This window comes from Enhydra lutris, unplaced genomic scaffold (assembly GCF_002288905.1).
Source record: "Enhydra lutris kenyoni isolate GAN:26980312 unplaced genomic scaffold, ASM228890v2 scaffoldscaffold5, whole genome shotgun sequence".
In the NCBI taxonomy this organism is placed as follows: Eukaryota; Metazoa; Chordata; class Mammalia; order Carnivora; family Mustelidae; genus Enhydra; species Enhydra lutris.
This window is the reverse complement of record NW_019154089.1, coordinates 53,828,639-53,853,719: the sequence shown is the minus strand read 5'-3', so window position 1 is coordinate 53,853,719 and position 25,081 is coordinate 53,828,639. Positions and strand designations below refer to the sequence as shown.

Genomic DNA, 25,081 nt, shown 5'->3' with positions numbered 1-25,081 from the left:
ACCAAAGCTTTCCACAGGCTTCCTTCCTTGTAAAGATGACTGGTGTGGGAGAAGGGAGGACACATTTCTCTCTTTTCTGGCCTCAGGTCAGCCACAGCCCTGGTCCCTGGCCTCCTGGGCTGTGCTGTTTCCTCAGAGAGTTCCTGGTGGCGGAGTGTGCCACCTCTGTGTGTGAGGATTGTCACGTGGCCCCAGCGACCTCGCCTGCCTCCCACCAACCCCTGTGACCCTGTCTGTGTGCAGGAAGGAAGAAGGGCTGTGGTGGAGGCCTCTTTATAGTCTAATCTTAATGAAGTCTGATTCCATGTATTTTGTTGACCTTTAAAAATTGTTCAAGGGCTGCTTTCTTTGAAGAGACGTTCGTTACCAGTCTCCACTGGCATGATTCAATCAACAGTCTAATTTCTTTCTAGTGAGCGTATGCTAGTGAGATGAGCCGTGGGGGGGGGGGGAGCACGTGGATATCAGGGCTCTGGGCTGGGCCTGGGGACACGACGAAGAGTAGAAATGACATTCAGTTTGAGGAACGCTCAGATAACCAGGAGAGAGAGGTATATTCAGACGTACGTGCCAGGTGACGAAAGAAACAGTAAAGGACATTCAAGAAGAAGGGAGAGGCGAACCGGATGCCTCCTGAGATGGTCCAGGAGGGCTTACAGGAGAGGGTGCTGAGCCAGGAAGCTGAGCTCGCTGGGCAGAGGGAGCTGCTGGTAGAAAAGGAATCCGGGCAGGGGGGAGCCTGGTGTGTTGGAAGGTCAGTATGGCTGGACTGGAAGGTGTGGGTTGGAGGGGAGGGAGGTGTGTTTGGAGCACTGGGCAGAGGCCGCAGCTCTGAGATGGTGGCCTGTCCGTGAGGGTGCTTAAACTACCCTGAACACACGGCAGGAGAGGATATCAAAGGACCTAAAGCTCAGGGAATTTGGACTGCCTGTAGAAATAGCTAAGAAACACAGATTTTTTCAGGGGAAAAAAAAAATTGGTTAGGGTTTAAATTGGGTCTCCAGCCCTGACATATGAAGTAACCTTACCAGTCTAGAAATGTGGAACCTACTTTCCCCTATGGCCTGTAGGTTCAGAGCACATGAGCACTCCCAGCGGGCTCTGCTGGGTTTTCTTTGACCCAGAGCTACTTGGTGCCACAGGGTAATTCACGACTCTTTAATTGTGTCCCCATAGGAGAACTCTGCTGAGGACCTCCTGAGGTTAACGTCTAAGAGTTTGCCTGATCTGACCAGCTCAGTAGAGGACGTGTCCTCTTGGACCGACAACGAAGACCAGGAGCCAAACGGGGAAGAAGACGAAGGACCCGGCTCATCTTCTGTCCAGGGAGCAGTAAGTGTCTCTGGTTTCCCCAGCTGCTGTGCTGGAACGATGTTTCCCCAAAGATGGTGATGGCAGGATCAGAGATAATAGCTTAAGACAGTAGGATAGAGACCGGCATGGGAGTGGGCCACAGGGCGTTCTTTTTATTTTATTTTATTTTTTAATCAGGATCTTCCCAGACAAACCTGTGAGGGCAATGATTTCCATTTAAGAAAAAAACACTGAAACTGGAAATGAGATGAGAGAGCAATTGCATATTAAGTTCACTGCACGTATCAATTTTTAGGACACTTAGTCATTCATATATACAGGAGGATTTTACTGCTACTTTTTGATGTAGTGTTTGAAAACAATTGGTTGTGAATTTAAACTTAGACGGGGAGATTGTGGTCGAAAGTGGAATGTTCCAAAAGCGCAAAGCTTGCTCGGGCAGAGAGGTGTGGATAAGTCTTATGGTTTTAAGGAAACCAGGACTCTCGCCAGGCTCTTCCTAACACAGCCTGTGCGTTTCACACCCCCATGGTCTGCTGCACCTGGCACGCGGGGTCAGGACGGCTTTTGGCAAACTGAGGTGCAGTGTGGCCCCTTGTTTCCTCCCTGGATCCCAGATCTGACAGATGTGGCATTTTTAGCGTCAGCTCTTGTTAGCTCTTGTTCCCCACCCAACCAGCCATGGGGTGAGGACTCCTGCCATTGGAGCCCCTTAGTCTTTCCCACCAGCGCTAAACCCAGGCAGCACGGGTGAGCATCGGAAAATTCATTGTGGTTATAATTAGGCCTCAGAAGACCAAAAAATGCATGTTTTGTTACATTTACATAATATGTAATTGTATGGCATATGTAATATGCCATAAAATGGCATAATAATATGCAATTTTATTTTAAGGAAGAAAATTTGCTTTTCTCCTTTCTTTTCGATCCCCGGACATCCAGGGCCACCGAGCATGGCTGTGCGGCTGTGGGCTGCACGTGTGTTACCTCGAAGCAGCGCCATTCGCTTTGTAAACATCATAGGCTTTTCTGTTCATTAGGACAATTTTCTGAAAGATGGCAATAAAGAGTTTTGTTCTAACAAATTCAATATATTGGGATAATTTTCCAGTCAAGGAGGGAAAGCCTCTCAAAGAAGAGATACCTTTTTGTAATTTGCCCACAGGCACTGTATAAGCCCATTGTTGATCTGAAACATTTTTCTAGCTGCTTTTCCTTCAAAAGAGAACTTTCTCAGAACAGTAACCTATAAAGTAAATAAATCAGAACTGAATGAATGAGGTTAAGGTAAACAGTTTAAAAACAACCGTGTGATTATTCCCATCTCTTTGTATTTTGACACCATTCTGTGGCTGCCCTTAATTTTATGTTTAGTAAGGGCAGAGACCAAACTAATTTTCGTGGCCTAGACTGCTTCTCTGACTCCTGCTTAACTTCTTGAAACTTATTTCTCACTGAGCTCATCATTACTCCTAAGCAACCACCACACCACCCTTCCTGTGGACCCTCTAGAAGACTGCATGCTTTTCTACCACAGGACCTTTGCAAATGCTATTTTCTCTCTCTTTCTTTCTGGAATCTTCTGCCTGAATAAGACGATTCCTATTCATCTTTGAATAGGAATTGAATTTGAATCATCTTTGATGATTCCTATTCATAGTGTTATTGCCTCAGAGAAACTTCTCCTTAATACACCCATGTATATTAAATCTCTTTGCCCTCAGCATGAGTAGGTGGCTGGCTCTCCTGTGAACCACTTGTCACACTTGGGTTTGTGATTATTTGATTAAGATCTGTTTCTCCCAACCAGTTCTAAATTCCATGAGGTAACGTGATGACTGGACTGGGGTCCCGATGAATCTCTAGAGTTTACCCGCTACATCTGGTACTGAGTTATAAATAACTAAATGAATTTAAAAACAAACAACAGAATGAGTGTTCATTGAATGCTAATGAAAATGACACCCAAATCTGACTGGATTTATCCACCGTAAGAATTATGGTTACTCCAAGATCCACAACTGACCACAGCATGGCAGCCTCAAAGGGTCCTTGGGTTCCTATCAACATTCTAGCCCCCTTAGGCAGGGGATGGTCCTTGAATAAGCCTTGAATGGACCTGAGCACCCAATGTCTTCTCCCCACCACCTCTTTGCAGATGACTTACCAAATAAAGGGTTAGTGTCCATATATAATGAACTTACACAACTCAACACCAAAACCATAAATAATCTAATTTTTAAAATGGGCAGAAGACATGAACAGACGTTTCTCCAAAGAAGACATGCAGATGGCCAAGAGACATTTGAAAAGATGCTCAACGTCATCATCATCAGGGAAATGGTCATCAAAACCACAATGAGTTATCACCTCAACCCTGTCAGAACGGCTGAGGTCGAAACAACACAAGAAACAAGTGTTGGGGAGGATGTGGAGAAAGGGGAACCCTCACACACTATTGGCGGGAATGCAAATGGGTGCAGCCACTTTGGAAAAACGTTAAAAATAGAACTACCATATAATCCAGTAATTCCACTACTGGGTATTTACCCAAAGAATACAAAAAACACTAATTCAAAAAAAAATACGCATCATTATGTTTATTGTAGCATTGTTAACAACAGTCAAATTGTGAGAGCAGCTTGAGGGTCATCTGCAGATATCTTCTCCCATTCAGTAGCTCGTCTTTTAGTTTTGTTGGCTGTTTCCTTGGTTGTGCAGAAGTTTATTTTGATGAAGTCCCAGTAGTTCATTTTGGCTTTTGTTTCCCTTGCCTCGGGAGACACGTCTAGAAAAATGCTGCTGTGACGGATGTCAGAGAAATTACTGCCTGTGTTCTCTTTCAGATTTTTAGGATTACAGGTCTCACATTTAGGTCTTTAGCCACAAGTGTGTGTGTGTGTGTGTGTGTGTGTGTGTGTGTGTGTGTGTGTGTGTGTGTGACGCGTGTGCGTACGTGCGTGTGCGTGTGTGTGTGGCATAGGAAAGTGGTCCAGCTTCATTTTTTTGCATGTTGCTGTCCAGTTTTTCCAACACCATTTGTTGAAGAGACTCTCTTTTCCCCATTACATATTCTGGCCTCCTTTGTCATTAATTAATTGACCATATAGTCATGGCTTTGTTTCTGGATTTTCTATTCTGTTGATCTAGGTGTCTGTTTTTGTGCCAGTACCATACTATTTTGATCACTACAGCTTTGTAGTATATCTTGAAATCTGGGATTGTTGATCCCTCCTGCTTTTTACTCCTTTTTCAAGATTGCTTTGGCTCTCTGGAGTCTTCTGTGGCTCCATGCTATTTTTTGGGTTATTTGTTCTAGTTCTGTGAAAAATGCTGTTGGTATTTTTATCGGGATTGCATTAAATCTGTAGATAACCACATATATATATATATTTAAGATTTATTTGTGGGGGAGAAAGAAAGAACATGTGTGCATATGGGGGTGAGGGGACTACTGGGGAGGGGCAGAGGGGGAGAGGGACTCTTAAGCAGAAGGATCAACACAGGGTTCGATCCCACAACCACAAAATCACAACCTGAGCCGAAACCAAGAGTCAGACTTAACCAACTGCACCCCCTAGATGCCACAGCCCATGCGTATTTTTAATTGATCTTATATTAACTTCTGAAACTTGGTAGGATCTCAGTGATATAATCATGAACATTTCCCCCATGTCACTAAAGGGGCTTCTGAAGCATGATTTATAATGGCTAATATTCCACAACATAGAAGTGCCATAGCTTATTTCACCAGTTTTCTACCAGAAATTGTTTTCATCAATCACATGTATATTTGATTTTTTCAAAGTTATAAAGAATGCTATACAGAATAGCTTCACCCATATACCTCTGTGCACATTTTTTTATTTTCCTATTTTCTTAAATAGCTTAAGCACAATTGCATAGTCAAAGGTTTTCTCCAGAGAGGTTATTTATTACTAATTTAGTGATCTAGCGGTGGCCAGTTCCCATCATCACCAATAACATTATCTTGAAAAAAAAGGTTTACCAATTAATCATATTGCTTTGTATGTTTATTGTAGTTCTGCCAAACGCATGTCAGTGCGTTATGTGAGAACATAATTTATTTGGGAAACCCAGCACTAACTCTCCACAAGTCAGTGTTTCAGTGCCGTCCGTTAGGAGACCTCCATCACATTACCTGGGGCTTTCATAGACAAATCCCAAATCCATTATCCGTTGAAACCCAAACTGATCCTGCCTTGACAGTTCTCCCTTCTCGGAGCCTCAACACCACCTCGCACACTTGGCCTTCTGCTCTGCTTCTCTGCAAAGCACTCCCCGAGGGGGGACACCTGGGTTTCTCCCTGGCTCCCCAGTAATGCCGCAACACCAGTCACGTGTCACCGTCCTCTTGAGCTCTGGCTTCAGCCAGGAGAACAGAGGCCGAGACAGAGCCCTGCAGGACCGGCTGGAGGGCAGCTGATGCGAAGTACTTTCCGGACCTCACGGTGTGCCCAGGGTCTGCCCCATAGTGCCTTACAAATGTACTGAACCACTGTGGGGAGAAAAATTCCCTTTCTCCGTTCTATGTTTATAATCCAGCACCTCTGTTTCATCATTTTTTAAATACGAATGCGCTATTTAAATGAAAGAAACCTGGTGCTGTTTAATCAAGTTCAAAAGCCTTTTATTTCACAGATGATAATGATTAGACCTGCTGCCAAACTGCACTCAGACGTTGACTGGTTTTGCACCTGTAAGTCACGGTGAGCTCCAAGCACTTGGCTGAGCGAATGTAACACAAATGCTAAGGTTGTGTGATGAACACCCTTAGGATTTACTTTTCATGGCTGCGATGGACAGCAAGGAGATTTTCCTTCCAAAACGGTCCAGCTGTGCTTGGAATGAAACCACATGGTGGATATCAAATTTGAGGAGTAGAGGCAGGGAAAAGGGAATGGGAGCAGGACAGTGAAATGCTATGGTCATTTGCATAATTGTCGTCCATCTCAGAGGGGTCTGGCTTCAGTGACAGGGCTCCCTCTCCACCATCAATCGCTCACCCCTCCATATCCAGTGTGGAAGGCTGCCGCCTCCGCCATGCCGGCTGCCGTCCTGGTCCATGTGACTGGCCATTCCTTCTCAAGTTTGTCTTCCCCACTGTCTTCTGCTCTGCAATGACAATTTGTAAATTAGGATCTGATCATGTCGCTTAATGGTGTAAAATTATTTAGGGACTATCAATCACACGGAGGTTAAAATCCCACCTCCTTAACGTGGAATATGTCAGCTCCTGCCTGCCTGTGCTGACGTCTGGACGTGCTCCCAGCAGCCATACACACCCACACACAGTCCTCCCCTAGCACGTGAGCTCCACATTCCCCAGTGTTCCAGAACTCTCCACTACTTTGTGCCTTTGAACCTCCTCTTTGCACTTGGAAGAGATTCCTCAGCCCAGCCCAAATGTTGCTTCTCCCCATAAGCAAATCTTTCCCTGAGCCTCCCCAAAGTTCTATGGTCTCTGCTCTGCACTTGCACGACACTATGAAGATTTCTTCCAGAGTGCTTACCCTCTTGCCTTCATAACTGATCTTTCTGTTCTTCTGTCTTCCTTATTAGATGGGAACATTTCAAGGGCAAAGACCATGATGCCTTAAGCATCTCTGTCACCCTAGAATGGTGGCAGATCTGGGATCTAATAGGAGGTTGACAAGAGGAAGGATTCTCCTGTGATCTCTGGTCATTCCTTGACCACTTCTTATCTGTCCCTTAGTGTTCACCTGGTCCTCTTATGTCCTTGAGGTACCAGCCTGGGTCCACGAGCCTCTGACTCTTGGTGCTTTACTCCTCTTGCCCCCAACACATGCCCTTGCCTGCACCCTTCCCCGTCTGCTCTTCAGAGGAATTCGCCCCTGCCCCTGCCTCTTCCACCATTGAGGGTATCACACTGTGGGGCATTGCAGTGCTGCGAGATCCGGCCTTGCTGCTGGCAGGAGAATCAGGAAGAGTAATTCCCTTCTGGTCCTCGTGCCCAGTTGAGGGAGTCTTGACTCAGGTGCAGGTTTTGCGCACTTGGAACCAAGATGCAGCATTACACGTGTGTCTCATCGCTGCCAACCTCCCTGTATAAAGGCGAATCAGTGTTGAAAGGAACTGAGATGCTTTGCTTTGAGGTATTACACGTGTGTCTCATCGCTGGATATCTAAGTGCTAACCTTCCTCTCAAGGACCAGATTAAGTTCAGAGTTATCTCCAAGGCTGCCCTCTACTCAAAACATCTATCAACATCTCTCTCTGTGCTGAATCTGCTGATCACTGCTCCCTGAGCATTTAGCAGGTGCTGTTGTCTCTTTACTTGTGGCTGCTTATCTCTTTAGGGAAGAAAGAAAATACTTAAACTTCATAAACTTTTTTTTAAAGATTTTATTTATTTATTTGACAGACAGAGATCACAAGTAGGCAGAGAGGCAGGCAGAGAGAGAGAGAGGAGGAAGCAGGCTCCCTGCTGAGCACAGAGCCCAATGTGGGGCTCGATCCCAGGACCCTGGGATCATGACCTGAGCCAAAGGCAGAGGCTTTAACCCACTGAGCCACCCAGGTGCCCCAACTTTGTAAACTTTTGAAGTCAGGTATATCTCTTTGGGCTCCCAGTATCCATTGGAGTACCCTGTATTCAGTACTTACTCAGTACATATTTCTCTTTTAGTAGGGACAAAGAGAGAGCGCGCATATGAGCAGGGGAGAGGGGCAGAGGGAGAGAGAACCCAACATAGGGCTCGATCTCATGACCCTGAAATCATCACCTGAGCCAAAATCAAGAGTTGGACATTTAACCGACTGAGCCACCCAGGCACTCCTCAGTACATATTTCTTGATCATAAAGCTGTCCCTGGAGCAGTGGTTCTCAAAGTATGGTCCCCGGAGCAGCTGCCGCAGCATCACCTGAAAATCTGTTAGAACCACAGATCCTCAGGTCCCACCCTTGACCTGCTGAGTCAGAAACCCTGAGGCTGGCCGCCAGCAATGCAGTTGAACAAGCTTTCTAGGTGATCTGGACCCAGGCTGACATCTGAGAACGTCAGGGCCCTCCAGTAAAAGGGGTGGCAACTGTGTTATTGGCTATTCCAAAACATATGTGTCCTTTCTCAGGTCTAGCCTCCTGAGAAAGTGGCTCCTCTCTTTTAAAACGAAGAGAGGGAAGAAAAGTTTTACTAGAACAGGGCATGGACGGGGGATACCTCTTAAGGAGTTGGGAGCCTCTTTCTATTTCAACAAAAACAAAACCAGCAGTAACAATTGTCTTGCCAAACCTGCGATTGTCAAGGCTCAGCTGGGAAGAGTTCGTTTAGCACATCAATCATTGGGCCTGTATCCGGCTTCCTCTGACATCAAGGGAATCAGTTCTAACGTTTTTGGAATCACCAGTTCGGGGAAATCTTAGAGAACTTTTGGCTGAGGAGGGTTTAAGAAGAAAATAAAGGACTTCACCTTTCAGAAGGCGAGAAGAGCCCAACTGGATCTTACAATTCTGTGAGTGAAATTGGCCTTTGATTCTGTGTCGGTGGGATAGTCATGAGGTGGGAGAACCTGAATTCCAGTCTTCTGGAAGAGTTGGTATCTTTGGGGGTAGGTATTAATCTATATATGGAAAGAAAGGACAGGAGCTCTTGTGCTTTGTTTGGATTGAATAACGGATAAAGTGTCAGCCCTTAGTTTCCTGAGTGTCCAAGCACCGAGAACTTGTACTGCGGCGTCTAGAAGTACCATTTCTGGTTGAGTCGAGCTGCCCTAGGTGGGAAACGGTCTCTTGTTTTGTGCCTAAGCTAGGTTTTTTTCCTGGTGATGCTGAGGAGAGAGCCTTATGCAAGGAACCATGAGCACCAACTACGTAAACTTGCGATTAGTATTAAAATGGGGAGACCCATATCTGACTGGAAATCGGATCTTCACAGAATGAAACTATTAATGCACAGAGACTGATAACAGGGCACCCTGCCCTTTTTGCAAGGGGAGCAGATGTTCTTTCCCTAAAGCCTTGAGGAGAGGCTGTTAAGACAGTCTGCTCGCACAGGCACAGGGGTCTGGGCTGCTCACCTCAGGCTGTCTCTGAGCAACTGCTTCGAGATGGCTCACTCCCCTGGGTCAGATATGACCTTCCCTTCTTTCTGGGCTTCCTCTTATTCCTCGTCTAATGTCAGAACTCACTTCTCCTTAGAAGTCTTCCCAGATACACTTATCCTTCATGCCTGGACCCCCAGCCTATAACAGGGCCTGGATTTTCCTTCATGGTCCTTAACACAGATTATAAGGACGCATGCGCCGACTTGCTTAATTTAAGACCCAAGTGGACAGGGACCATGTCAAGTTTGCTTCCTCATGTCCCCAGGGCTTCACTGCTGGCTCTCAGTGTGCACCTATGTATGGGATGGAAGGATGTTGGGGCAGGTGGATAGTTGACGTCCCCCCTCGTCATGTTTGGCCATCTCCCACTGACTTGTCCACCTTCACCAGCACGTCATGAATTTAAAACGAGCATGGCGCTTATTGTTTGTGTCTGCGAGCTAGGAAGCCTTATCTGCCTCTTCCTTCTGGATTTTCCACCTGGCATAGGAGTATCAATGATAGAGAAATCATTTTTCTATGTATAGCATCAGGGAAAACACAGCATAGCTCCCTAAAAATAGGACATTCGTGGTAGCACCTCATTAACAAATGAGAAGATCTCTTTACTTTTTGTTCAGTTAAGGTTTGAAAGCTGCAGGCCAGAGATGGAATTTAGGATGTGAATTTTTTTTTTTTTTTTTTTTTTTTTAGCAAATTAACAGTAACTACAAAAGATTAAACATCCCAGGGGAGTTTGCGAAGGAGTACATGGACTGTAAGTGAAAAGACAAGCCAAAAAGGTATCAGGGAAAAGAGCACGGAACGGAGAGTCTCAGAGTTGGGGATTCTGATGAACAGAACTGCAAGGTGTCTGAGCTACAGGGAACCGTGGAGATCAGCTGGTCCAAACTGTGCCTTTTATAAGCTAGAAATGTGTGGTGAGAGAGAAGCCTGCTTAACTCTGCTCGTCCCCCCAGACCAGTCATGTTGATGGCTCAAGGCAGCTACGAGGGTAAAGCAAAAGAGCCAGGAAAGGTGAATGTCCTCAGGGAGGCGTTCACAGCACATCTCAAATATGCCAGGGGAGGGTGCCTGGGTGGGCTCAGTGGGTTAAAGCCTCTGCCTTCAGCTCAGGTCGTGGTCTCAAGGTCCTGGGATCGAGCCCTTTGTCGGGCTCTCTGCTCAGCAGGAAGCCTGCTTCCCTCTCTCTCTCTCTGCCTGCCTCTCTGCCTACTTGTGATCTCTCTCTCTCTGTCAAATAAATAAAAAAATCTTTAAAAAAAAATATATGCCAGGGGAATGGGTGTGTGTTGCAGACGCGTCAGTGTGCAGGGAAAGCCCCGCGTTCGGTGTCCCCAGTGCACGGGGAGGGCGTGGTTTCAGCTGGTCCTCAGATCTCCAGGGTCCTGGCTGGAGTGGGGTAGGGCCCAGGAGTTCGTCTTCAGAAGCTTCCCAGTGATTCTGATGCCCACCCAGATTTTGAGAAGTAAATTTGGGGGAGCAGGTGACTGCTGTCGGAAGTGGCAGGTTCGGATACAGCCTTTGTTGGCCACGTGGCAGTGTCCGGGGCCGGCTGCAAGGTGGCAGGGCTCCTGAGTCTCCTGGATGGGGGCTGCGTGAACCCCCAGACCTGTCTGCCCGTGGCTTCGGTACAAGGGGAAGATTTAGGCCCCCAGCAGGCTCCCTCCTTTCCATAGTTTGGGATGAGGGAGGGAGGCCATGTGTTTGAGGTGCTGTGGGAAACCTGGAAACACAGACTCCCCCAGGCCACTCTGGATCCTCCTCGAGCAGAGACTTGCGTGCATCTCGTAGTGCTCCTCGTTGCCTTTGCAGACGCCAGGTCCTGGCTCACAGACCACGTGTTCCCAGCACCAGCCCGAAGCAGGCAGCGACACATGTACTGATCCACAGTTCCCGGAGCTGTACATTTTCATTCCACGGTCGCAGACAGTGAACTACCCTCTCTTTCCCTGCCAGAGTCCGACACTTGCCCACACAGGTCTCCTCTCACTCAGATGCTCCCTAAGCCAGACGTCAGCGGGCTCGGGCCACGTGTTAGAGGCTGCACGAAGGCCAGTGCGAGGTGCAGAATTGCCAGGACAAGATAAGACAAGGCTGTAATTATTGCTGGTCTAGGAAAAGGAGATTTAAATTTGGGGGTGGTTTTTCGTTTGGTTTGGTTTCATGCTTAAGGAGATGAACTGATTATTTAAACGGGTGGGGGGAAGGGAGATAAGAGTAATGATTGGGCCTAGATAAATTGCCCAGAAAACGGCTGAAGTCTGCATTAGGCTGAGCCCCGCGGTGCATTTTCTGGGGCCTGTTCCTGTTCCAACTCGTTACCTGGCCCTTGGCTGCATTTCCCAACGAGCAGTTTGCACTTCTCAAGGAAGTAAACAGCTCAAGTGATTTGCATTAAAAAAAGCAAATACTGTGTCTACCCTCTCTGCACAGCAGTCTCCACTGTGGGGTGTACACAGCCAGTGGGGGATGCCAGACCATCCTGTGGAGCGTAGGTGGAAAGTAGTAGAACGTGTATAGATTTTATTTCATTTTAGGTTGTTTCGGGTTTTACAGTGTACACACATTAGCACAGTAGCATAGGATTATAATTTATGAGTCTTAGCGTGTAGTCAACGCTGTTATCGCCTTCTAAATTTGAAAAATTCCTTCAAATTTCAGTGAAAATAGAATGTGGTCCACTAGAGCACGTAATACAATTTATTTGCCCTCTCATTAATTTCTTTTATGAAAATAACGCCCTAGAAGTCGTGAGGCGACTACAACTTCAGGCATGTTGGTTCCTGTCTTTGTGTATCTTTCCATTACCGCAGTCCAAGATGCCTTTCAGCCCTGCCCCCCATTATGAATTTCCCTCTTATAAATATCACCCCTAATAATTTAGTTTTATATGTCCTTTGGGAGTTTAAATCTGGGATCCACACACTGAAATATAAAGACGAGTATATTAAGACTTGAGGAAGGTAAATGAAATGTGTTTCAGAAATGAAACTGAAAGGAAAACTTTTTCTGCCCTAGCCAAAATGATGGTAGTTACGCAGGAGGGAAAAACGGGGCAGTGTGATTCATTTGTGCACCGTATCCCTTAGGAAATCTATCTTACTTGTTTATGAGCTTCACTCAGCCTTGAAAGTAACAGAAATCCTTGAGATGTATGTGTCTTTTGAGACTGTAAATGGAGATCGTGCTGATACAGTCAGATTCTTGCTCTCTTAAGAGAAACAGGATATTCCCACTTAGGTTCAATTCCAGTTATTGTGTTGGTTTTTTTAGGAAAATGACAAAACCACTTTGACAGTGCATAGATGAGTTAGACAAATAGGCAATGTATGCTGGGAAACACACATACACACACACACACACACACACACACACACACACACACCCCTCACTTGAAGGCTTCATGAGCAATGGAAGATTTGGAGTTTTGGGGGTGTTTTTTCCTTTTTCACTATGTCTTATGCAAAATGGTAGGGCAGAGCCTGGAAATAAAAACATAGCAAAATGTAAGAGATCAGAAGTTCCCCTGTAGAATCCAGGGCAGACATTTCTCAAAGGAATAGGTTTGTTTAAGTTTGATGGGGTTCTCCCCACCCCTACTGATAGTGTTGTTTCCTTGCCTGGCGTTTTATGTACTGGCTGATCTCAGTAAATGACATTTGCAGAAAATGAAAACCATGCCTCTCCCTTCTGGTTCTTTCTCTTATACCTTCACTTGAAATATCCTTCCTTCTGCTTCTGCCTATCAAGTTTTTGAAGCTCTCCTCGTCTTTCAAAGAGTCTTTTCTAATAGTGCCAGCTTCTGTCATCTCTACTGTCTCTGATTGCCAATTTCATTTGTCTGTTTCTCATATCATAGCACTTAAAATCAGAAAGACCACTCCTGATTTATAAATGGGATAGATGATTTTAAAATTTTTTTTGGTAAAGCTATTGTGTGGATATTCAAACTTATTTCCTCTAGGAAAGACATATTTACTTAGGAGATATTTGTGGAATTGTCTTTTAAGCTAGTAGAGACAGACAGATAACCTACACGTCACACACACATGCACATACCTCCTTCCTCAGCTCCAGAAGCTGAGGACATCTCTAATCCTTCCTGACACTCTTTGCTCTGACACCAGATACAACCACAGAAGCTGGTAACCTGGCCGTGCAGGAGGCCACAGCCAGGTCCTGGAAGGAGCCAACACTGGACTACAGCCAGCCTAACATTGCCATCCGCATGCTGCTGAGAGCTGTGCTGGGGATTCCAGGGAGTACAAAGAGATAACAGACACAGTCTTTCTCTCTTAACAGGATTTATTGTTTTCCATAATGAACTATAGGTATTACTAAACTTTTCATATTCCCCTCTTCTGTATAGTAAGAGCCATATCCCATATTGACCCAGAGGAGGGACATCGGATTTCTCCCAGGAATCTGGGAGGGTTCAGTAGATGGGGTGGTGTTTGACTACTCCATCTGTGGGGAACACCCACAGAAATGGGTGACTTTCTAGAGCAGAACAACATGCACAGTGGTCCTCAAATAAGAAATTTTATGGCCCATTCAAGAATCAACAAATAGTCTATGACACACAGACACTTAGTCCACGCTTTTAGTTGCAGACTAAGGAATTTGACTTATCTTACAAGTACTAGAGTCAGTGATGGTTTTCAAGTTGAGTGACGGAGTCCGAGTATTAGTTTTAAGATTATTCCAATGGTGATGTAGAGAAACAGCGAGACTGAGGAAAAGCAGAGCAGGGGTAGAGGCCTTTGCAGTAGCCCCAATGGGAAGTGACCAGAGCCTGTGCTGCAGGAAAGGTGGCCATGAAGGTGGAAAGGCAGGAGGCAGTGTGACTGACGGGTCGGTGGAGGAAGGGAGCAGCCCCAGCCCACCAGGCTGAGGGCTGGCTTCTGCGATCAAGGGGTGCTTGGTGGTAGAAAAGAAGGATGAGAATTTCCTCTCCACCTTTTTTCGTGAAGGTAGGGCTAATCCTAAGCAATAGTTGGAATAGGATTTTGTTTACCTTCGAAACCTCAGCTTCCTGTGCTCTGCTCCTTCTCAGTTGCTAGTCCCTGTCTTCACAGGTTTCCTGAAGCCCAGAGCCCTCCTATTGCTCTCAGCTCCCCTACTGAGGGTACCCACAGCCTCCCTGGCCCCCAGGAGACTCCAGGACTCCAAGAAGTCCTCTATCCTTCTTCTCCACATCATCTCCCCCACTTTTGCTATCAACATGAATAACATAAAAGGCTATCCAACAAGCAAAATCTTTTCCATTTCTTCCAAGCAGTATGTTTGCTATTAAAGCAATCTGATTAAACTGCTCTCAGTGGTGGCCAGTGATTCTGTGACACTTAGCAAACTATGTGCATCTTAAAAAGAGAACCCTTGTTATTTCAAATGAGTTTCTTACCAATATCATTTTAAAATGAAATTTAAAGATAAAATCACAAAGCATGGATGCCGAAGATGTCCTTAGAGGAAATTCTATGGTAGACCAGTAAGCCTGGTCTCCAGTAGCAGGTTCCTTAAGATGCCTCTTCTGGTCAGTACCTTCCCTTCAGCTGACTGTTATGTCTCCTTTTTTTTTTTTTTTAGATTTTATTTATTTATTTGACAGAGAGAGATCACAAGTAGGCGGAGAGGCAGGCAGAGAGAGAGAGAGAGAGGAGGAAGCAGGCTCCCCACTGAGCAGAGAGCCCGATGTGAGGCTCAATCCCAGGACCCTGAGATCATGACCTGAGCTGAAGGCAGAGGCTTAACCCACTGAGCTACCCAGGCGCCCCTACTAAGTTATATTTCTTAAAACTTCTCAGGTCTGTTCACAGTGACTTTGGTTAGGGATGGAGGTGGGCGGGTAGAGGGCTAGGGTTTGAACTATTCCTACAGATGAGGGGTCAGCAGTTATCAGATCATACGCATTTCAGGCTTTGCTGGCCAGTCTCTGCTGCAACCGTTTACCTCCACCTTTGTAGAGTAGAAGCCGTCATCGGCAATCAGAAAACTAATGGGCATGGCTGTCTTCCACTAAAACTTCACAAAAACAGATCTGGAGCCAGATTTGGCCCCCAGGGAGCAGTTTGCCAACCCCTCGACAGATGATCATGTGTGAGCCTGGGGCAGCCTCTCTTCTTATTGCTTCCTGTGTGGGCTCCCATGAACACACCCCAGCTTTCCAATCAGATTCTTCAAGAAGGGCATACCCTTAGAAATAGACATCAGCAAAGAAGCGTGATGTTAGTACCAGTCCTGGAGAATAATGAGTGGAGGGTACAAATCTTGTTGACCTGGAAAAGACAGCAGAAGACCTCAGGGTGACCCCCCGGAACCTGCCAGCACATCAACCCTTAGCGGCAGTGTCTACAGCCCAACCAGTTACTCTCCATCTAAAACCTGCCTACGTGGTGTGTTCAGTCAAAATGATCTTCTATTTTTCTAAGCCAGATAATCATATCAAACTTTCTCTAGAGAAATATTTGTAGAGAGAAAACATTTGTATGGGACTGTCTTAATTCATACCTTATTTTCTTTCCTCCATCCCTCCCACTTGCTTCTTGGGTCTCTTTTAACATACCTTTTTTTAAAATATTTTATTTATTTATTTGACAGAGAGAGACACAGGGAGAAGGGGAACACACGCAGGGTGAGTGAGAGAGGGAGAAGCAGGCTTCCTCACTGAGCAGGGAGCCCTATGTGGGGCTCGATCCCAGGACCCTGGGATCATGACCTGAGCCAAAGACAGCCGCTTAATGACTGAGCCACCCAGGTGCCCCATGCCTTTCTTTTCTGATAGCTCACCCACTTCTACCTTTTGTGTGTCTTGAGATTGTCCCCCACACACACGATTTTATCATTCTGGAGTTGAGGATAAAGAATATCAGGGGTGTCTGGGTGGCTCAGTCGGTTGAGTGTCCCATTCTTGATTTTGGCTTGGTTTGGGATCTCAGGATAGTGAGATCGAGCGCCCCATCAGGCTCTGTGTTGGGTGTGGAGCCTGCTTTAGATTCTCTCTCTCCCTCTCCCCTCCTCCATCTTTCCCTCCCTTAAAAAAAAAAAATTCATTGTCCTGCTCCCAGAAATATGTCCAAGGAGAGCAGGCATCCAGCTCCTGCTGAGAAATGACCCAAAGATCTGCCTATAGTAGCCATCCCACAAGCCAAAGAAGAGCTCCTGGTCCACATTTTTCTCACCCACTAGGTCATGGAACACAGAGAGAATGATAGATTCCTGCTTTGTAGAGAGTGTCTGCACTGCCTTGTCTGAGTTTGAAATCAGTACCAAGGAGGGACAAGTGCAGATTCCTCTTGCGATCCGCATCTCCTGTTATTTTTGAAGAACTGAGTCGCTTGAGGACACTGTCCTCTCCTTGGGATGGTGGCACATACAAACCTGCCACGGGGGAGGCAAACGGGGACCAGTGCCTGATGACCTTCCAACATCCTAAAGGTAATTTCTTTGCCTCAACTTTGCAAGGGACTAAGAAATCTGTTTAACGTGTATGCATAAACATCATCCAAATAATCAGCAACCAAGCAGGTTAAGCCCATTCAGATTGTTTGGGGATGATCAACGGGAGGAAACCAGAAACAGGCTCAGAACAAGGACAATATTGTTTCATTTTCAGGCCCCCAGCCCGAACGCTTGGGTCCCCCATCAGTTGCGGCTTCTCCCCAGCTGCCTCTGACGCTCTGCACACACGCTGTACGTGTACTAGAACATTCTGGGGGCTGGCAAGTTTTACTTTTCAGTTTCACTGTTTTCCTCTTCAGTCGCAAGTCCGCTTTGTTGGAGAGCAGTGACTCTAACGTAGCAGCAGATTTCTGTTTTAATTTCTGCAGTCAACTCACAGGCTTCTTGCTGCTTTGGGCTGATTTATTGTTGTTCTGATTCCCGTTTTCTGAATGGTTATTCATTCCCAGCCCTGGCCTCTCTGATGGCCATCTGGTTCTCCTTTGGTCACTCAAACATCTGCCCCAGAGATCTGGAAAATGAGCTTCCTTTGGCAGCCTAAAAATAATCTGAGTGTGAGTGAAGCATAAAAGGGAAATTGCCACGCTCCACTGTCCCATAGACACAGACCAGGGGGATGAGCCAGCACAGCCTCCTAGGGATTTGGAGCTTGGATGTCTTCTGTCACATCTGCAGATTATTTTTTTTTCAAGTGCTGGGAACTGTAAAAACATGGCATGAACTGGGTGCAACCCGTCCTCCTGCAGTTTTCCTTGGGATCAGATTTGCTTGCGCAGTGGAGATAGTTGGAGATGAAAGCCACACTTTGCATGGTTTGTTTGTAAGGCTTCAAAAGTTTGCTGAGAAAGACAGATGATGCTCAGGAGTCAACATTATGTTAGTCACAGTGTGTTTAAGGAGATCTCGTAAATGGTTTGGACGGCAGTTATAGACCATTCCTAAGTACTAGACTTTTAACTTGGACCCAGGGGGCCTGTCTCTTAAGGTAATGATGCTTTGCTCCTTGCCTCCAGAAGACTAAAGCTTACCAGAAGCTAAAACTCAATCCTAGGCTGTTTCGCCTACAAAATTATTTCTAGCCTCACTGTTCAGTACAGCTTTTCAGAGGGGCTACAAAGAGAGAAAATGTCAATACAATAATGATATTCAAATCATTACCATCCCAACAAATTCAAACCTCCTTGTAAGTCATAATCCAAAGACATTAAAATCAAAAGTCATTAACGTCCAGTCTTAAATTTCCTTCACCTTTTGAGTTAAAAACCAAAGCACTTAATGGTCTCCTTCAATTTCTCCTATTCTTTCTTTTGCCTGGGCCATTTCTCACTGCAACAAATATGGCTCTTTCAGCTCCGAGAAAGTTGCATTTGTTCAACAGCGAGTCTCTTGTATGCTTTCTCTTTTAGTGAAATGTGAATGGACAAAGAGTAAATGGACCTACACCCTTGACATTTAGAAAAATGAGCCAATCCCTCATGCCTAGACAGTTGTCCCAGGCAAACTCTTGTTCCCAGGACCTTATTTAATTTTGCCCAAAGACCACATCAAGAACTGTAAAACGTCTGAGATTTCCCACTACAGTTTCATGGCTGCTGCCACAAGACATGAGATTCCTGGGTCAGAGACAAACGACTTCGTTACTGATGGCACAGCAAGTAGCTTTTGGCTTTCTCCAATCCCGGTTTAGGATTCAATCCCGGTTTAGAGCAACGTGTTTGCACACTGTTCCCCTGCATCCCCAAGGCCAGTAGGAATGATACAGAGGAGCTCGAGCAGATGCACAAGCAGCCGATTTGTATCACAGCTGAGGAACCCGGATTGCTGGCAACCTGCATGTTCCACGACAAACTCCAAGCAGATCTGACTGCTCTGTGCTCCAGAGAGAGACATTATCTTTGTTCTACTGGACGATAAACAAACCTGCCTTTTTCTCCAGAGACACTAGCTCTGACTTTCAAGGTGCTTTGCTTTGAAAAGATAGATAATCTAGAGTAAAAACAGCCTGTGCCTCAGTTCTCAAGCCACATAGAAATGGGAGAAGCCCTTGGAGGATGGTCTCCTGGCGGTGCATAGCCGAGTCCCAGTCATATCAAATAAAGGACCACTGGTGAAAATAGTGCTGTCTCCTCAAAATACAACTCAGTCTGTGGTGGCTATTTAGAGTCCATGACCATGAATTTAAACTCAGCTGGCAGAAATCCTCCTCCCAATCTGGAGGGGGGAAATCAAGTTGGTTCTACTTAAAGCACTTTTCGTTTATATTCAAAATCGGCCTCATTTGCATTTGCACTTTGAGAAGAAAGTAGCCGGCTGCCTGCTACACTGCATGGAGGGAGGTGGTGTGGACTGCGCCTCTGACGGAGGCTCTGTGTTCTCTGGGGCGGCCATTTTTGTTCCGGGGGGCTCCCGTTTTCCATGTCCACCACCTCTTAGAAATGCAGAGAAGTGCTTAGAGTAGGGAAAGCTGCGTTTCTCCTCCCCATTGATTCAGCTGGAAAAACACCCTCTGCAGGTTCATGGACCAGACCCGCTGCTGACGATTCTGAGGCTTACACCCCTAATGAGCTCAGGAGGGCTGCTGCTTCTGCCACCTGCTCCTTGAGATTTGTCTTTCCTCCGGGTTTTGAATGGTCCAGGGGTTAAGGAACATGGCTTTTGGCAACATATTTTGGGGTAGCAATCGGATATGTCTCTAGAGTTTCATCTCCATCTCCTTTTGGGAAGACTCCCTTGAGTTTCTGTTTAATCTGCTGTTTAAATGGACTCCTTTCCTCTTTCCCAGCCCTGCCTGCTGAGTCTGGGTGTTTTTTTGTTTTGCTTTGTTTGTTTGTTTTTTAAACTTCCCCTGTTTCTTTGCTTTCTGACATAGACTTTTTTCCTAAAATACTATTCTGGATTCTGTCACATGGGGCTCATCATTGTGAAAGGTGTGTAATCAATGAGTTCTCTGTTTCTAAAGTATCCTTTGTTCATATGCATCTAGACCACCACTACCTCTGAGCTGGTTAATTCCAGCCAGGAAATTTGCTCCTACCTGACTGACATCAAGTTCTGGCTTGCGATCATCCTGCCTAGCTCCCTCGGCAGGCCTCGTGTTTACTTCCTGGCCAGTCGGAATCCCATATGTTTCTCAGGCCACTTCCGTTAGGACAACAAAAATAAACGTGTCCCTTTCAAATTGACCCAGGAATTTTTTTAAATCTCCTCGTGGGCTTCTTTACCATTCACCTTCAGATCTGTACAAACTTTCTGATCCCTCTCAATCCCTTTCTGATCCCAAATCCTCTTACTCAAGCTCTGCTGTTCTTAAATCACCTTTCATTGTCTTCTGGGCCTGAAACAGCCATCGGAGCCTCATTGCATTCTGTTCCTGTGGTTTTGCCTCTTTTTCTCGGGTGGATTTCTTTAGTCCCCAGTCATGCCCTCCGATCTAGTAAAAACTAAAGAGTCTCCCCATTCGTGTGACGCTCACTTTCACTGTGGTCGGGCACTGGCCTCCCACACCTCACAGCCTCCTCTCCCCTTCAGACCTGCACCGTCTGTTGTCTGGGATCTCTGCTTCTCCTTCACAGAAGCCTCGCTCTTCCTCTGGTTAATCTGCATGTTTCTTGACTGTCTGTCTGCCACTGCTTCTGCTCGGATTGAGGCCAAAGTGTGTTCTCAGGTCATCCTTGGTGTCCCGTGCAGACCCGGCTTCCAGGAGCATACATTTCCAAGAACATGCATTTGAAACAGTTCTAAGCTGTTAGGTTTGCAGTAATTTTATGGAGTTTTTTTCTCATCGTGAATCCAGCAAGATGGCATATCCATGCTGGGTCACCGTTTGTCTTACTTTGTTCATTCATTAAATGTATTGCCATTTATAGGTAGGAAGTGGAAATGTTTATCTCTGCAGTCTAGAGCTATAATCCCGTGTAATCATCAAATCTAGAGGCACCCTGAGCCTTGGTGGGGAGAAAGCTGGAGGGGTTTTGTTTGGCTGAATCTTCACGGTACTTCTGGGGTACAGTTAGGTACTCTGCTAGTACTATCAAGTGCATTGTTACTAAATCTTCATCATAACCCTGTTAGATCATTACCAGATAATTTTAACACCTAAACCCTTTCAACCCAGCTCTGTTTGGACCAGGGCAATAGTGAACCACCGAGCCCCAGGCCCTGCCCCACTTCCATCAGCCTGGGCCTCCACATTCGTTATTAACTTTCTGGGTGATTCTGTTGCACACCAGAGTTTGTCCAGGTCATTCCCGATTCCTGGACAAAATCAGATCCTTTCTAAATACCTGTGCCAGCCACTTTCCACTCTCACCATTGCTTAGCCTTGCTACATCCCTACAACCAGAGACCCTTTATGGGCAACTCCTGAGCTTTGGGGCATGGCGGTTGGGGGGAGACTTTTCTGTTCAAACTGGGTTGCATTTCAGCTTTCTCTGACCCCAGCTTAGAATTCCGTTTTCTCAAGTTGGATCCATTACCACATACTCGTCTGCTTACTGGTTTCCAGAATTTTGTTGCTGTTGTCTTCAACATTTTGTTGCTGTTCTCTTTGCCTGTGGGATTGTCTTCTCTTTCATTTGAGTGTGGTTTCAAATGAAGGGGGAAAAAGGAAGGAAATCTGTCATCTTTAATCAGAAAACTATCACGTAGGGACGCCTGGGTGGCTCAGTTGATTAAGCATCTGCCTTCAGCTCAGGTCATGATCCCAGGGTCCTGGGATCGATTCCTGCATCAGGCTCCTTGCTCAGAGGGGAGCCTGCTTCTCCCTCTCCCTCTGCCTACTGCTCCCCTGCTTGTATACTCTCTCTGAAAAATAAGTAAATAAACTTAAAAAAATAAAAAACCAACTATCACTTAATTCTTTTTTTTTTTAAGATTTTATTTATTTATTTATTTGACAGAGATCACAAGTAGGCAGAGAGGCAGGCAGAGAGAGAGGAGGAAGCAGCCTCTCTGTTGAGCAGAGAGCCCGATGCGGGGCTCAATCCCAGGACCCTGAGATCATGACCTGAGCCGAAGGCAGAGGCTTTAACCCACTGAGCCACCCAGGTGCCCCTATCACTTAATTCTGAAATCAAACCCCATCTTTCATATGAGAACACCGAAGCTCAAGGAGGATGACTAATGGGCCTAAATTGCTAAAAACCAGAATTTGTGTCCAGGCAGCTGGATTCTTAACCATTCTGCTCTACCACCTCACTGCAAAACCAGAAGCTAAAGATTTTTCTTCAGTGAGAGAGAATCTCATAGGCTACAAGTGTCGAAAACTGCTCAAACAGAAGGGCTCTAACTTGGAAATTGGCAAATTATATTAGATTCCATTAATTTAATGGCATTGTTGTATAACACATGCATTAGAAATTGATCATGAATAATAGATTATACCAGCTGAACCAAAGGCTTTCCAGGAGAACTTTTTGCACATTTCATTTTAGAACAACTAAAATGACATCATTTCCAGAACAGTTTGATTTGTTCTGTGCATCTGAAAAAATAAAAATACAGCAAAGGGACTCTTTAGAGTGTGGACATTTTCAGACAATAGTCCGAAGACTGAAGATAGGCACATGGTAATCAAAATTGCAATTTGTATGTTGTCACTTTCTGTTCCTTGAGTTCCACGCCACCTCAAATCATGACAGACTATTTTCTGATGCAAGAGGAAAAGGGTCTGTTTAAATTCAGAACCCTGTGCAGACACCTTCCAGGGGTTCTGAAATCAGATTGTGCTTCTGCCTTGAGCTCAACAGTGTACATTTGCGCCTCTTTGCAGTGCCTTTAGGTCCATTCTGACCAGTTTAATCTTGGGCTTTCGGTGGTCATGTAACACACACCATCTTTTGCGTAAGATTTCCTTGGTACAAGGAATGGTATCGGTATTTTATAGATCACAGAAACCAAATGTCATCTCATTCTTTGGCACATTTGAGATTTAAAAAAAAAAAAAAAAGAAGAAGAAGGTTATTCCTCAAGGCTGTGATTCTCTTCTAAACTGCCTCTCTCAGATTCTGAAAATAAAGAAGATTTGGCTGCGGCTGGGCTCGCATCACAAGAACACAGATTTTGACACAGCGCATGTTCGCTCTTGTAAAACTCCACGCTCCATCCCTGCGCACGTGATCCAGCCCAGGTCTCGGATATATGTTAGACACAAAAAGGTATTAATTACTTCAGGGTCTCTATTTATTTCCTCATCTGTCGATGGAGAAAACATTTTTTTTTACCTTGGGACACATGTTTGCTGCCAACATTAAATGGGAAAAATGTCAGGAATACGAACTACACAGTATGGTGCAGTATTGATCGCCCAACATGTTAACTCAATTAAAATGCATCTAAGGATGGAGGAAGGGAAAATCCTCGTGACGCATGAAGCTGGAAATCAGGAGACAGAGGAGTCTCAGCCTTGCCTGTAATGAGTTGAAAAGCCTTGGGCAGGTCACTTTCCTTTCGGTTACTCATATGAGGGCTTATGTCATCTCCAAAATTTCTCCGATTGCAAGAACTGGAGCCATGCTGGGAAAACAGAGGAAAAATGGAAGAAGGAAACTTCCGAAGTCTGGAAACAGTGGGTCGGGATCGTTTTCTTCCCTTGACAGGAGCTCCTCTGACGTGCTTTCTGATGGTCTGGGCCTTGGCAACTGTGGAGTAACCCACACCCTGACTGGGCACCGAGGAGGTAATGACCTACAAGCTGAGCCTGGGTCAGGTGGTCCGAGAGAAAGAACCAGGAACTTAACTCAGTCTCCAGTAATTGCTGTTTATGTTCCAGAGACAGGTTTTTTCCATAAAGCTTTTAAATTAAGCAAAGGGGGAGGCCCCGAGGCTTCTCTCTGGATTATTCTCATTTGCATGTCTCCTCCTGTGCCTCAGCTCTCTGGCTGGTCTCCAAGAGGGTTCTTCTGCACTGGGTATGAATTAAATGTTACAGTTTGGGGTTGGGAAAGACCTCCCTCTTGAGAATCTCTAAAATCATCCCTCAGGATTCTATTCTTGTCTTTACTTCATAATTTAAACCTGGAGACCTGCCAATCCCCAACATTGTAATAGGGATTCACCACATTTATCTTTGTTTTATGTATCGGGATTCATTTGCTTTCCCACGGCCCCTTCCTCAACTCGCCTGCATCTCCTCATTTCTCAGACCTTCTTTTCCCCTCTTTCTCATCTGGAGAGATATTTGAACTTGAAGGGGAAGAGGGAATTTTGCAAACCTCCTATATTACATGTAAGATTTACATATGGAGCGCCTGGCTAGCTCAGACTGTGGAGCACGGTGCTCTTGAACTCGGAGTCATGAGTTTAAGCCCCATGTTGGGTGTGGAGCCTACTTAAAATACAAATATATATATATATATATATATATATATTTAAGAAAAAGATTTCCATATGAACACTTACCTCTTGGAAGGAGGTGGAGTTTACCTGGGAGACTACTTTATGCATTTTCATATACTAAATTTGAAATAGCGTCTAATTTTTATTATCAGTTAACATTCAGGATTTGGGGTTTTTTTACATTATAATTATGTGACTTTTCAATGACTGTGAAGTGTTAAAGGATATCTTCTGTCTTTTTAAATTCATGTATGTTTGTTCACGTGAATCCTGCCTGCTGTAATTAATGATTTTTTTCCCTCCAGAACCGCCAAGGAAAAGGAAATTTCAAATGGGAAAACTCTTTGTTTGATCTCATAAGTTTTATACATATAAATTTACTTCCCAAATTTTTTAAATGAACTCTTAAGCATGTACGTCACCTTTTCTTTCCTAATAAATGTAGTTTGTTGTTGTTGTTGTTTTAGCATTTTTGGCTTTTCTACAGACCTTGGGACTTTTTCTGCCCCACGCCTCAGGGTCTGGGAGCATAAGCGTACAACGCACAGACGTGCGGGCTGACTTTCTGGGGATCCCTGCACGTGGCCCAAGCAGTGCTAATTAGTACTCAGGAATGTGGCACACAGTGTGGCTGACCCAAGGGGTGTAGTTATTTGGCTGCCCCCAAATTAATGTTTTACTGTATTTCAGAATTGAGTTTAAATTAATTTCTGGTTTCAGGGCGCCTGGGTGGCTCAGTGGGTTAAGCCTCTGCCTTCGGCTCAGGTCATGATCCCAGGGTCCTGGGATCGCACCCGGCATCGGGCTCTCTGCTCAGCAGGGAGGCTGCTTCCTCCTCTCTCTCTGCCTGCCTCTCTGCCTACTTGTGATCTCTGTCTGTCAA

The 25,081-nt window shown here is 45.5% G+C and overlaps 1 protein-coding gene across 1 annotated transcript in view; it reads left to right on the top strand.

Moving 5' to 3' along the window:
* Nucleotides 1-25,081, top strand: part of LOC111141151 (PDZ domain containing 2) — a 222,257-nt gene that overhangs the window by 150,287 nt on the left and 46,889 nt on the right. Inside the window, exon 5 of the mRNA XM_022493511.1 lies at nt 1,177-1,332. Within this exon, the coding sequence (XP_022349219.1) occupies nt 1,177-1,332 (156 nt within the window). The remainder of the gene's footprint in view (nt 1-1,176; nt 1,333-25,081) is intronic.